The sequence below is a fragment of the Nasonia vitripennis genome, assembly GCF_009193385.2.
Source record: "Nasonia vitripennis strain AsymCx chromosome 4 unlocalized genomic scaffold, Nvit_psr_1.1 chr4_random0003, whole genome shotgun sequence".
NCBI lineage: Eukaryota > Metazoa > Arthropoda > Insecta > Hymenoptera > Pteromalidae > Nasonia > Nasonia vitripennis.
In genome coordinates, this window is record NW_022279638.1 from 3,837,185 (window position 1) to 3,852,492 (window position 15,308).

A 15,308-nucleotide genomic window follows, 5' to 3' on the forward strand; every position below is an offset into this window, starting at 1 on the left:
GGCAATTGATCTACGGTAGTTGACTGACGGTACTTGACATCGTGAAGTAATACATGGACAACCATGTATAGAAATCAAATGAAAGTAGTTTTGAAGCACCAATGGCTAAAATATGAATTTTACGTCGTTTTAATCGGGGAAAACGCGGTAATTGCGTTTTTCTTCTAAGGGTTCCGTTCTATGGCAATTTAGCTACGGTGGTTTGATTTAGCGTGAAAAAATACATTGGGAACCGCGTATAGAAGTCAAATAAAAGTTGTTTTGAAGTCCAAATATTTGCTAATAAGCATTTTAAATATAAATAACATGATTTTAAGCAATAATTTGCGTCCCTCTCCACACTCGATATAGATATACTAATATATCTAATAAAGGGAGAAAAACTATGGTCTTGTTACTCTATTAAATCTCGGCGAGGAAACGATATTTATAGATACCGCGGATACGAGCTCCAGCTGCAATTCTTTAACAATAATCCAGGAAAAATCTTTAAAATTTGCATGTTCTTAGAACTGTATAACCATTCTCGTGCCGAATTTTCACCGATGCGCATTTTTGTTGTTGTTGTTGACAGTTAACCCAAAAGTCCTATGAAGATGCAAATTTTAATGATTTTTCCTGATATTGTTAAAGAATCGCAGCCGGAGCTCGTATTTGCGGTATCTACACATTATAATCTATCGATGGTAATTTTTTGAGGTCGAAATATTATTTCTTTGCCGAGATTTAATAGAGCAACGAGACCATAGTTTTTCTCCGTTTACTAGATATATTAGTATATCTATATCGAGTGTGAAGAGGGACCTTAAAGAGACCATTCTATGACAATTTAGTTACGCTAGTTTGATTTAGCATGAAAAAAAATTAAAACACATGTGCAGAAATTTATTTCATCTATTTTTCGAAGCTTCGCATGTTAATTAATACATTTTTGAGATTATGTAACAACATTTGATTATCAAGACTATTTTCCCATAATCTAGAATACTTCATCTTATAGCTTACCAAATTTCATTATACTAGCTTGTTTCTACTTGGAGATGAATGATTTTGTCACGAAAATCCCAAAACACCTGCTTGCAGCGGAAAAAATTACCTGTTTTCTCCCATATAGAAAAAATGGTGATTTTTCCGCTTAAGTTTGAACTTTTTTAAACACGCTTGGAATAAACGATTTTCTACGCTACTTCCTGGCATGAAAGAAGGTCTATTTAATCACTCACTTGGATAACAAAACGAACTCCTCTGACTGAAAATTCCGACAATACCATGAATTTTCTTGACTGCAAAAAAATTTTCCTCGTACTCACGTTCTGGCGCTATCTCTCTTTTACCGTTTACACGACTCTTATCAGCTAAGTCGCGTAGTGCTGATTTTCACACAATCTTTTTTTGGCACATACCACACACGTATACATAGCTTTTCTCTCTCTCTCTCTCTCTCTCTCTCTCTCTCTCTCTCTCTCTCTCTCTCTCCCCTTCTCACACTCATTATCTTCTTAAATAAGCTCCAAAATAAGTAACTATTTAGGTTACTTATGATGGCTCAGATGGAGACTGGTGTGAGGGAATTTTCTACTAGGTCAACGTTACGTCTTTGAAAGATTATTATGATTATTATTTACGTAACTATAATTATCATTATTTATTATTAAATTATACACTTCCTTACGCTTTTCTCTTAATAAAATTGATAGTACATTATGCAACCAGGGACGAAAGTCGTTGATTATTCCCGTCGGTGGGTTTACTGTAGTAGTTTACAGTAATCACCCGAGGAAATAATTGACTTTAATCCTGCGTTGTATATAGAACTTCATTTACGACTTAAATATGTAGCCACTTTGTTCCCTTGAAAAGTAGGACTTACGCTAATACAAATAAAATTTTCAAAAGTATCTAAAATTAAATTTTTTTATTAAATTTTTTTGAAAATTAATTAATTCTTAAAAAAAAATAAAACATTTTGGAAATCAAGAATTTGTTGTCCCTCATTTGCGAGAATAAAGTAACTTCATTCCCTCTTTTGCAAGAATAAAGCTTTTTAAGGAAATAATGTTAATTTATTCCCGCAAATGCGGGACAAAAAATATATGAGAGATTAAAAAGCTACTTTAGTCCCGCTTTTCAGGTAATAAATTGCTATCATAGTGAAACCGCGAATAAACAATATTATTAATATATAATCTTGATTCGAAATACCCTATATATTATTTTGATTTTGTATTTTTTTATATTTATAACAAATATTTACTCTATACATTTTTTCATTTTTTAATTATAGGAAGACCTTCAAGTTCCTTGGCCTTCAGTTGCTGCAGCATTAGATAATTCGATACTGACGAATACTACTGTAACATGTATAAATGATTGTAATAGTTTGGAATTGCATTCAAATAAAAAAGTTGTTCAAAAAGAAGAGAAATCATCAAGTAAAGAAACTTTTGATAATGTTACTCGTGTACAAATACCAGTCACCTCTTTTACTCCAGATGCCCTTAGACTTTCATCGCCTGTAACCTCACGTTTAATGAAAAATGTACACACAAGTCAAAGTTCGTCAATTCTTACATTTCCTCAATTACAATCCATTCGTTTTGTACAAACTAACTTTCAAACTACAATTGAACAGAGTTCATCTGAATCTCAAATTCACGATTCCACTGGCATATCACAGCAATTAGAAAATAAAATCAATAATTTTTCTCAAGGATCTTTGCTATGTTGTAATCAAAGAGATCTTTTTAGCGTCGAAGAAAGTATAGAAAGTGAATTACCAGTAAGAAACCAAAAGAGCGTAAGTGGAAGTACTTTTCAACAACAAAATATGTTAACGCAAAGTACGGTAGTGCTTCAGCAACAAACATTACTCCCATTACAACCTCGCCAAATTATAACTGCACTGCACCCTCAGCAGCCACATTATCCAATGATGATGAATATATCAAAAACTAATCGTAGTGCAGGAATTAATAACATTCATCGAACTTCCAAAAATGGAAATAAAGATCATAGCAATGGGCGACCCCGTAATATAACCAAAGAGCCACCAGGTGCAGTTAACTTAGAAAGGAGTTATCAAATATGCCAAGCTGTAAGTATTTTAATGTTTTATATGTTCCAAATATTTGTATTTTGTGTGCCGTTCTCGACAGATTATCGTCAGGAATAATAAGTTTTTTATAATTCTTGTATAACATTAATCCTCACACCTAGCGGTTAAGAGCTGTAAAGAGCACTAGGTCGTAAATGACGCGGTCCAGAAAATGCTCTACAGAATACATATTTTGATCAACAATGGTCATGGATGGAGAGAGTCGCCGATGATATTGTTCAGGAAGTGGGCACGAGGGATTTTTATTATGGGGATATCAATATTTCTTATGGATGTTGCCTAGGTGCATGGGGTCACCGATGACGGGGACCAGATAATACGCTCTATAGTTTTTCGTGTCTAGAATTTGTTTTCACACTGAGACAATGAAAGCTACGGAGCTCACTACCTTGATTGCGTCATCGACGAACCTACCAATTAGAAAATAATGTGCAGAGATCTGTGTATATCTGTGCATACATACATACATGTGTGTGTGTATGTGTGTGTGTCTATATATATATATATATATAGTCAAAGGAAACTTGTGTAGCATTTGGGTAGGTAAATGACTTCAAACGCAATAACATCAATGTGGTAGTAAAATAAAAAATATATTGTCAATTAATATAACAGAATGTTAAATTCAGAACAATATCTCTGAATGCGCCTCGCAGGTTTCACGGAGATATTTAGTTATATTTAAATCAAAGATTAAATTTTGTCATATGATAACCGAACAAAATAATAATCTCATTTAGATGTATCATGGATTACTCCTCAGCAGCAATTGAACAGCCTGTAGTTCATGGGAGACTATAGTCGACTGTTTGAAAGAAACTAGATCAGAGAGAGAAACAACACTTGAATTATTATCTTTAATACGATATAGTGGTTTGTGACAACACAGTTTCATTCTCTACGTATTCAAAAAACGTTGAATTTAATAATTTCGATGGAATTCGTTATGCATGTTTAGATTATACGTTGCTGCGTAGAAAAGAAACACTCGCGAGCACCTACACTGGAAGAAAAATGAGATAGCTGCTGTCCCAAAACGTGTCGCACACCGCTTCCTGACTGCAGTACAACAGCGCTACCATCTGCGGGCCTGTAACTCGCCCAAATGGGCGAGTTACGCGCCTGCGACTGGACGCCCTGCAGCCTAATGCGTATTGTAATGTATAATGTCGAGTGCTTACGAACTATAATGAATATTTTCTTTTACTGTTAGTGTAAAAGCACAAAAAACATTGCAAAACAATGCAGGATTTGATTAACATATGAAACTTCCGTTAAAATTAGTATATTTGTACAATATCTAACCTTTAAATTGCTCAAGCTTTACATAGACATATTATGCGTATAACCTAACAATTGAATGAGTATGATGCTCGAGTTTCATCTAGAAGGTTCCTTCTATACTTTGTTTATAATGTTATACCACTTTTTTCAAAGTTTGCAATATTTTTCACCCGATTTTTAATAGATGCTTAAACATGTGTCGGTGCACGAGCAAGCACGATCTCACATCCTTCCTAGATTGGGCGAGTAACGCTCTCGAAGTAGGCGCACAGCTCGCTCTAGGACTGAGCGTATAGCCATACACTAGGTTCGTGGCGCTGCTCATCCACTTTTCTCTCAGTCTAGCGATGGTTTGGATATGAAATTCACGTATTTGTTAGTTACGCGTGACTTTATTGAATTATCGCGTGAGCGATTTACGTGGTAGTAGTTAGAGTAGTTAAGATGGTAGTCTTAGATTAGTTAGAGTAGTTAGTACTTAGACTGCAACTCAACCTCTCTGGCTTACGGGGGCAGTTGTTAGTTAAGTTAGCCTGGTAAGTCGCATTCACTGTGCCAGAGCTTCGCCGTGGCTATACCTCTATAAGCACAAGTAAAATAGACGCATGGAGCTTAGCACGAGTGCCTATTCCTCCGGCCAGTGTAAGGAAACTTACAAATTAGCACTGTACATAAAACACTGAAAACATGAATCCGCTATTGAGCGATTCAATCACTACACTTACACTGAAACTTAAAATAAGACAATAAACACTTCCCGCCGTTGCTCTCTGAAATGCAGATGGCTTTGGATAGGACCTTGAGTGTGCTCGCGTGGCCTCGAGAATTTGTTGCGTTAAAACAAAGAGTATGACAATGTGTCGTGTTGAAGAGTTAGTTCGTATCTGTTCGCGCTGGGAGACTTTGCTCTTTGGAAAGATGAATTTTCGACGGCTTGGGCATTTGAAACGACGCGAGAAACGAATTGGTATTTACACGTCTTTCTCTGCGCGCATGACTCTCGCCGTTGCTCTCACTCATACAAGCTAAATTGAAGCGTATGTGCGAGCAGAGTGTCCTCACTCTGCTGACTCAACATAGCGCGCTACGTATCGCATTGTCTCTTGCGTGTGTGAGTGAAGTCACGTGGGAGAGCCATAGTAGTAGCTATTTTACTCGATGCCCCGGGCAAAGGATAATGATATGACCGGGAAAAAGATAATTTTTTAACGTAAAATTAAAATCGCAATCAAATAAATTTCAGCCGTTGCAATATATATATATATATATATATATATATATATATATATATATATATACATACATACATACACACACACACACACATATATATATATATCTTTCTATATTATATTGCTGTAAGCATGATTTCAATTTGAAATCCCTTCCAATTCCCCTCCATCTAATAACATTAAATTGTTTTAAAAATAATCATGATTTGCGCCTCCACCTCCCTTTACCGCGTCTTCATCCCCTCCGCTTTTCCTCCATTAATCCCTCCACTTCACCTCCACTTTCCCTCTTTGTCTTTCTTTGCTTTTTTCTCTTTTCTTTATTCTAAAATTAGATTAGCAAAAAACGCTCGCGATTAACAAATTAATTGTGCTGGTATAAACACTGCGCGCATATATAGATATACTTGATAGCATGGAATTGTAACTTTTCAAAAAGCATGGCTTGCCCTATCAAATTTTTATTTCCTCGATTTGTATTATGATTTTACATCATGACCTAGATTTTGAAAAAGATGTCAGATTTATTTTCTTCGTAATTAAACAAAAAGACTTAGCTTATGCTTCCTATGTTGAAATACACAACTTCAAGACCCGATATCTTAAAAAATCATACCGCTTGGGGGGTAAAAAATTTTACCACGTTATAGAGGGCACTTAATAGGATATATTTACAAAATTGCAGCAATCTGTAAGAATATTAATTTTTTGAGTGAACTACCTTAACCCATTAAAGCCCATGCTAAGACTGGTTGAGATAGCGACAAACAAACTGTGCTATACTTTGCATAAGTGACAAATAAAATATACAAATTACAAAAAAATTTATAATTTTCAAAATCTGAATGCGGGAATCGATTCTGGAGGTAAAATCAAGACGAAAACCTATATAACACTTTTTTGTCAGAGTTCAATTTGTTAGTGTAATGTAGGAATAAACAATTGCATGTTGGGGAGAAAAAGTGACCATGTCAAGTCCCAAGCAAAATCTATCTGGAATAGCAAAAAACAAACTGCGCCATCCTTTGCATAAGTGAAAAATAAAATATACGTATTTTTTCTTATGTCATTTGCAATTGTTTATAACAAATTATTTAAACAAATTACAAAAAAATTCATAATTTTCAAAATCTGAATGCGGGAATCGATTCTGGAGGTAAAATCGAGGCGAAAACCTATATAACACTTTTTTGTCAGAGTTCAATTTGTTATCTTTATGTAGAAATAAACTATTGACAAATAAGTGTTTTCATTCTCTATTTGAAGACGAAACATTTATCACAAAAATAAACGACACAGAAAATGCTGCATGGCAAAGTTTTAAAACTGTTCGTGAGAACTTTTTAGGAAATAAAAAGAGTGAGAACTATCAGGAACTAGTTGAACAAATGTTGGAGAATTTCAAAAATTTGGGTTGCTTGATGAGTTATAAAATGCATTTCTTACATTCCCATCTTGATTACTTCCCTCTTAATCTAGGAGATGTCAGTGAAGAACAGGGAGAACGATTTCATCAAGATATAAGTGTAATGGAGAATCGATACCAAGGAAGATGGAATGTCAACATGATGGCAGATTTTTGCTGGACACTGAAGAGAGACATTAAAACAAATAACAAAAAGAGAAAAAGAAACCCATTACATAGGTCATTTGAAGTAAAAAGAGTTCGTTACAAGAGAAAAAAGGAGTAAAGAAAGACATCGAGAGTTACTAAGCTAGTGGAAAAAAAGCAAAATAAGAAAAAAATATAAACGAAAGCAACTTTTCTCTGTACACAAGGAAGATATTATGTGATTAAATAAGATTTTTTACAATTTTTCGGTATCTTTTTCCATTTTTGGAAAGTTTTGATATGACATTTTAATCGGTTTAAACTGTTTCTTCTCAGTTTGACCTTGAACTGACCTTGACCCTGACGTGATGGGGCCAAACTGATTCCGGATTTGGATTCAGCGACCAAAAAACATGAATATCTAGCATTTTAATTTTTTTAACCGTTACTTCCCAATTTGACCTCGAACTGACCTTGAACCTGACGTGATCGGGTAAAACTGACTCCGGATTCGGATTCAGCGACCGCAAAAAACATAAATGTATGACATTTTTATTTCTTTTAATCATTTCTTCTCAGTTTGACCTTGAACTGACCTTGAACCTGACGTGATCGGGTAAAACTGACCCCGGATTCGGATTCAGCAACCAAAAAAACATAAATATATGGCATTTTAATTTTTTTAAACCTTTTGTTCTTAATTTGACCTCCAACTGACCTTGACCCTGACGTGATGGGGCCTAACTGACCTTATATTCGAATTCAGCGACCCGAAAAACATAAAGATAGATAGGTCTGATTTCTCGCGCAGACAACTTTTTTTATTTTGTGTGCCGGTGTTATTTGACGTGTCATTATTATATACTGTTAAATATTAGAAGTACACTCGATGGTAGTTAATTCTAGAAATTCCAGTATAAATGAATATATTCAATAGAGCCACCATTCTATAAAAGTATTTATAGCTACTAGTACACAGGACCGGCTTTAAAATTATAGAATAAAATAGAAATAAATTTTGAATATAAAAAAATGTTTTTAATCTCTTTGTAATTATTTGATGACAGTATTAATTATATTAACCAAATCTAACAAAAAATCATATTAATTAAACTTTTTTTTTATTTACATTTATAAAATAATGTAAATTGTGAGATTATAACAATCATAACATTTATATTCTATACTAGAATGTAATACATAATACGATATTTACTTTTATATTAAATGATAACGATATATTTTTAACTTTTAACTTTTATATTAGATGATAGCAAAAAATATCGGAATTGAGACACAGATAACAGTAATCTTTTGTTGTCTTCAGTTTTATTTAGTTTGCTAGTTCAGTTGGATTTTTTTTTCAGGTGTACAATTTTACAATTTAGAAAATAAATAAAAAAATGAATACAATAGACAATAACTATTAATAAGTGAAGACAACAGTTTTTTCATAGTTCAAAGCAGTTTTTTTCATTTTATAATAGCTGTTTTATATGTTCACTAGTTTGTTCTCAATCAAAACAGTTATCTTTGGATTTCTACTCATTTTTCTTAACTTTTTTAAAAACACGCCTTTAATAACATAAAAAAGAAAATTAACTTTTAAAAAAGTAAAAGGTTAGGCAAGTTTGATATATTCCACAACGAAATAACAGATACAAAAGAACTGAGATCAATCAATCAAAGTCAAGTTTATTATATTTAATCATAATGAAGCAACAAAATTTTTTTTTGGTCAAAAAAGGGCTTATTTAACTTAAAGTTGAATTATATACAGATCAATTAAGAAGAATTCTCAAGATACTTACTACGTAACTTGCCATGACCGTTTCATTGTACTTATCGTGTTTTTATGACGTTATAATAAAATACGTAAAGAGAAAATTTTAGTCGCTCACCAATAAACAAAATGAAATAGTCATGGCAAATTACGTAGTTAGTATCTTGAGAGTTTTTGAGTGAATAATTCTATAGGCTCGCCGGGTACACATTTTACTGGGGCGTGAATCGGCGAGCGGTGAACGTCACGGCGGCGCCACAGACCGATCGTCACGAAAGCAGCGACAGCTCTTTCCCCCTACCACGCACTCTTCGCTGTGCATGTTAGCATGCTCGCAAAGCTCAGGTCTTCCCTGACATATTAGCTGCACTTATTTACACACGCTACAAGCAGCTATGGGATTTTCTCGGATTTCGGACGCGCTAAAATAGAGGCACATTTTCATGATACTTCAATATTGCGTCAACTAGACGTCGTGACGTTTTTAATATGCGTAAAACGTTTACAGGTATAACATTATTGACTTATTGTGGTAAACATTATCACTGTATGACACACCCTGCCGTAAACCTCGATTTACCGCATGCTCGTGCAAAAATGCATTCCCTAAATCTCGGATTACGCACGTCGTGTCATAAAATATCGTACGATACTATTATTCTTATTATATTTTCTTTATTCGTATTATATTTTGCTTATCCTAAATTTACTAGTTGATCAATGATTACTTCGCCTAAGATTTTTTAACTTTCTGTCAAAGTTGCGATTAAATTGGAAAAATAAGAAAATGGTGGCGATTCACGCATCAAAATCACTAAATAAAAAAGTTATAAAAATGTATCAAAAAAGTCTCAATTAAATGTATCCTTGTAGATTAGTACTTTGCACTCAACAAAGACGACACAAATATATATATATATATATATATATATATATATCATAATATGTCAAAAATATAAAAAAAAAATCAATTAATTGCGTCTATTTTTTAAAATTATTTTAACAGCTTTAAATCTACCTGGACCAAATCTTGAAAATGTTTTTTAGTAGGAATGTATATTTTTATCATATGTACTTTTCGATACCATTAAATAGTTTTTTATTGATAAAATATATCAAGATTTGTGGAATAAATGGAAACAAAAAAATAAAATCCGAACGGACGGACGGACAGACGGACATTTTTTAAGTTCTTTTATTGCTCAAAACTAATTGAATTTTGATAAATTTGACTTTTTTCGGTAACCTAAATGATTTACGTTCAATGAACATTTATACCGTAGAATAGATCTAATTTTTTTCTTTTTACGAGTTTTGCAGGATTTTTACAAAATTGACCAAATATATAATTTTAATATGGTGTAGAAGATGTAGAAGATGTCAAGTTCTCTCTGCGTTGATCGGGCTTGAGACCGACGCATATTTATTACGTTGATACTTCAAATTATAATATAATACGGCTGCAGCAACACTTTAAAACAAATTAAGGTTTGAAAGATCACAGGAACACCTTTTTTCTAATGAATATAGCAAAACTATAGAATTGTAGTATATTGACCCCACTTGGCAATTTCATCATATAGTATAATGGCAAGTAAATCTTCGAGTATGCGATTTAACTTGCCCATTTACAATTTTATCACATCGTATGATAACAGGCACATCTTGAGTATACAATTTTACTTGCCCATATAGTTTTAGAAGTGCAACATTTAAAGGATTTTTTGCAAGAGGGAAGAAGATAATAATAAAATTACAATTTATAACGTTCTATGATTGGACGGAATTAAATTGGATAGTATTACGTAGAATAAAGGGTAACGTTATGATTAAAGTTATATTAAAGGTAAGCGCTTTGCGTCTAGTGGTTAGTAATGTAACGTCGCCTGTTTATCGTCTCCGTTTTTTCTCTTTTCTCAAAAAATATATTTTCAATTGCCATGCAAGTCAAACGCATGTGTACACTAGATTGTGTATGCGTACGCGCTTGTCTCTTCCAAGACACATGTAACTTTTACGATAGCCAGAATAAATAAAACAATCTCTCCCGCGTTGTATCGTCGAGTTTGTAGACACTCTCCCACAGGCCCTTCTAGGAAGGTCTAGTTGTAAACTCAAGTGTCTGCATCACGGGTTTTTTTTTCAAGATGAGCATATACACTTATTCGGAAAATCCGAGTCACCCTATCTACATCTTCAAGACTGCACGCCGAGAGGCGGATGCAAGTATAACTTGTAGATAGCACTCGACTTGTCCCCAGTTTTACGACCCAAGGCGCTGGGAAAAATTCAGGCGGGGCAGAAATCGGGCGATATTATATGCCTGCAGCCGCGCACGTGCACTGAAAATCGGTATCTTCCCCTCTTGTCCCCTCAAATAAGTATTCAAAGCCACTCACCTCCGCTGTTATATAATCGAAAATAGAATTTTTTCTCTGCATATCTTTCATTTCTAAACAAATAGTTGCTTAGTTATTTAAGAAAGAAAACCGCTGACGCTCATTATCAAAATAATAATAAACAATTTTAACAAATGTTATTAACTAACAATAAAATTCAGAATTCTTATCAAAAGTGTCATCACCGCATATCAAATTTTCAACAAAATATCAGAACGTTAAGTACAGTTAATAAATTCTAATTGTTTAGTTAAATAAGATCTAATGTTAATTACTAGTTTATTTACACACATGTGTGTGTGTGTGTGTATATATATATGTAATGTCCCACGTTTATATACCTATAGTACGAATACGTATAACGCCTAATAGACGGCATCCACATACACACAAACCAACGAGAGCTGTACCGATTGCGACAATACACTACCGAGCGCAGAAAATCGGAGCGAGTGCTCTGACCTTCGCGTCAGCACTCCTCGCGCGCGAAACACGATTGCAAGACATACGCGACGATCCTGTGTGGCCGGTGCTGATTGGGCGACCGCGATCTTCTTCATCTAAATTACAAAACTGCTTGCATCGACACCGAGGCTTTAAAAACCCTGGAGCCGATCCACGCAAGAACCTTTTTGCGTAGTTACTTGCTCACTATCGGTTGTAGTTGATTCTAAGGAGAAGCGGCGGTGTTTGATTGTGTTAGTGCTTGGAGCGTGCTAAATCCGTCCAACACCTTGGGAGCGTGCTAAATCCGTCCCTCGTCATAACAATCACCGGAAAGCCCTTTGAATCCAGACTCACACCGTAGAGAGAAGTACAAGCTAAGGTCCGTCGAGTGGAATCTCCGGCGTTAGCAGTGCAGTTGATCAACATATTTTATTGCCACGAGTAATCGTGTAGAGTAACTCAATCAGTATTGGCCACGTACGGATCGTAGAAAAATCCTGCGTACCTACTAAGATTATAATTGTAAGTCTTTACACTACATATTTTAAATACGATACTATCAACGAAACTATTAGATAAATGTCGAACATCAAACGTCTGTGAAGTGCTCTGGGTCAATTAAAAATAAATCAATAACAAATAATACAAAATACAAATTCAGCGAGTAATAAATTAATTGAAACCACCATAAATCATATCCTCAAATAGAAAGTCAATAGCTCCTACTAAATCATCATCGAAATCACAAAGGTAAGAGAGATAGCACTACGATAGAGAACTCGGATACATCGAAGTCCGAACGAAACCATCAAGAGTAGACAATACACCGTCCACGCACAAGAGTGTCCGCGCACAAGTAAGTCCGCGCCGGTCCCATCTCCAGACAACAACAGTGCATTAGAGAGTCCGCGCCGTACTGTCCGCGCACGCGTCCACTCGTGTTTAAAGACAGACAAATTATACACCCAGACATTCAGTATTATTCATTCAACCCTAGTACTCCCTAGTAACAATAAAGCTCCCGAGCTTATGCTAGTTTCCGCGAACTAAATAATTATTTGTGAACTCGCGCAGCCCGCATTTATACCAAATACGGTCTTTACAAAATGGCATCCCTTGTGGGGAACTAGCCATTGTTACTAGAGTAACAATTTCTAGAATTTCTTCGAGAAGTCTTTAGATTAGATTTATTTTAGAAGTTTTTCTTTTGAAACCTATAAAAAGTAAAATACGAAAATGTCGATCGATTTAAATCAAACTAGAGAGCAGATTCTCGCTATTGAGGACGTGCAAGCTAGAATTAAGGCGTTGGACCAGTTTTATCGTGTCCAGCAGGCGGAACGTGATCGTCAAATGTTGGACGTGTCCCGTGGTGTCATGGAGGCAAGTCAGACTCAAAATATAGCTAGAGCGGTCATGCACATACCCGAATATGACGGAACTAATATGCATCTTAAAGAGTTTCTTCAGGACGTGGATAACGGATTTACGCTACTTCCACGAGAACAAGAGCCACAGTATTTAAGGTTAGTAATTTCAAAATTGAGAGGTAGAGCAAGGCAAATGTTAGAAGGCCACACGTTTACCACATTATCAGATCTCAAAAAGCACCTAAAAGAAAGCTTAGCTCCTAACAAATCATACGGTCATTATTTGAATGAAATTCAATCAGCCACAATGAGGAAGGGAGAAAACGTTCGGCAATTTTACGGACGTTTGAATGTATTGATAAATTCAGCTGTCACAGCCGTGAAAGAAGGATTGACAGAAGCACAAGCAGCTGTGGACCAAAGGCCGCACCTCGAGTTGCTAGCGCTGGAGTCCTTTGTTAATGGGTTACCGGACGGCTGGAGGACAGGTCTGGTGGACTCGGCTCCGCAAACCCTACAAGCAGCCTACAATTCAGCCCTCAATTATGAGAAAGCCAGGATAAAAATGACAGGTGACAATTACGTGTATCCCCGAGTACACTATGTTTATTGCAACCCTGATCAGAGACCGAGAGAAAGAGAAAATATTCCAGACTTTGTTCAACCAACGAACATCGCAGATAAAAATTATGAGGACGCAGTAGAAACTGTAACGAAGAGAGTAAATTTCCATGAGGCAACACACAGAAGAGACGAAATTGCTCACGCATACAACGCGAATGATACATACTTTCCAAAAACCGTGATTGAGAATGGGAGAATAAATGCTCCACCTCAATTGAGATATACGCCAGCACCCGAACCCACGGGTCCAATAAGTATATTGAAACGGCCACAAACCCAGTCGAGAAGCAGATCAGTGTCTCCAGCACGAGGATACCCTCCTGGGACTGTGGACCACGGACAGTATGGACATCCTTATCCACCGATGGGACCATACCCGTATATGCCTCCTCCGCCGTTTTACTATTACCCCCCGGGGAATACCCCCTTTGCTTTTCCATACAGTAATCCATATATGCAACATCCTATGCAAGGACAAATGCAAGGATATGGATACCAACAGCCATGGATATCAATGGAAGGCAAGGCGATGGAATTCAAGGGTGATAGGAACCGATCAGCGTCACCGTATCGGGGAGATAAAATTCATTTAAACTGGGAGGAAGCTCGTTGGAAGGATGCGGCGACGGGCTCATCGACACAGCAACAGCGTCCAGCGAGCCCGAGGCCAAATCAGACAGCAGAAGGCCAACACAGATTATACGACTCACGACGAGAGTCAAGAGAACTCCAACAGTAAAATTGGAAATCGAACAACTAACGGTACCAGAAGCTCTGTGCATCATAGATACCGGAGCTGAGGTAAATGTAGTTAAACATGACTCATTACGACCAGAAGTAGTCATAGAACATGATAACTTTATAAACATCATGGGAATAGCACCCAAAGGATTCGACACCTTAGGAACAGTAAAACTAACCGTTATGGGTAAGAAACACATCTTTCATGTGTTACCCTCAAGTATACCTTTACATGAGGACATTATATTAGGCAATCCGTTTCTCTACGGAGAGAAAGTGAATATTCAGTTCGGCGATGAGGTCCTAATCACCGAAAGCCAACCAATAACACCAGTGCCTTTTGTACATAAGCATTTCCCCGAAAATCAGGAGGACGTGGACATAAAATATGGCCAAATAAATGTTGAAGGACAATCTTCGGAAGGTAAAGAGACGGCCGTAGAAGAGTACGAATTTCCGTATGAGTCCGAAGCCATCGATCCTAAAGTTCAGGACTTGCCGACCAGACCGTACAATCCAAACGGATTCAAATTGAAAGCTAATACAGTTTTCAAGCTACCAGCTAGAGCCAAGGTTCCCGTGAGAATACCCGCTACAGAAGATTCAGTACAAGGGCAGGCTTACTTAAGGCTGATCAAGACCGTCCCGGGAGTATACATTGGGGAAGCTGCAGTAATGAATGAAAAGGGTTACTGTTATGCAATGGCCATAAATACCAGAGAAGACCCAGTAGAAATCGAAATCTCGCCGCAACATCTTGA

General features: G+C 36.0%; 1 protein-coding gene across 3 annotated transcripts in view; it reads left to right on the plus strand.

The window, feature by feature from the left end:
- Window positions 1-15,308, plus strand: part of LOC100116027 (MATH and LRR domain-containing protein PFE0570w) — a 370,048-nt gene that overhangs the window by 230,574 nt on the left and 124,166 nt on the right. For 2 of the 3 annotated variants that reach the window (XM_031928145.2, XM_031928146.2), the window contains exon 6: window positions 2,285-3,094. The exons of the other annotated variant lie outside the window; for it this stretch is intronic. In XM_031928145.2, the coding sequence (XP_031784005.1) occupies window positions 2,285-3,094 (810 nt within the window). The remainder of the gene's footprint in view (window positions 1-2,284; window positions 3,095-15,308) is intronic. 3 annotated transcript variants of the gene reach the window in all.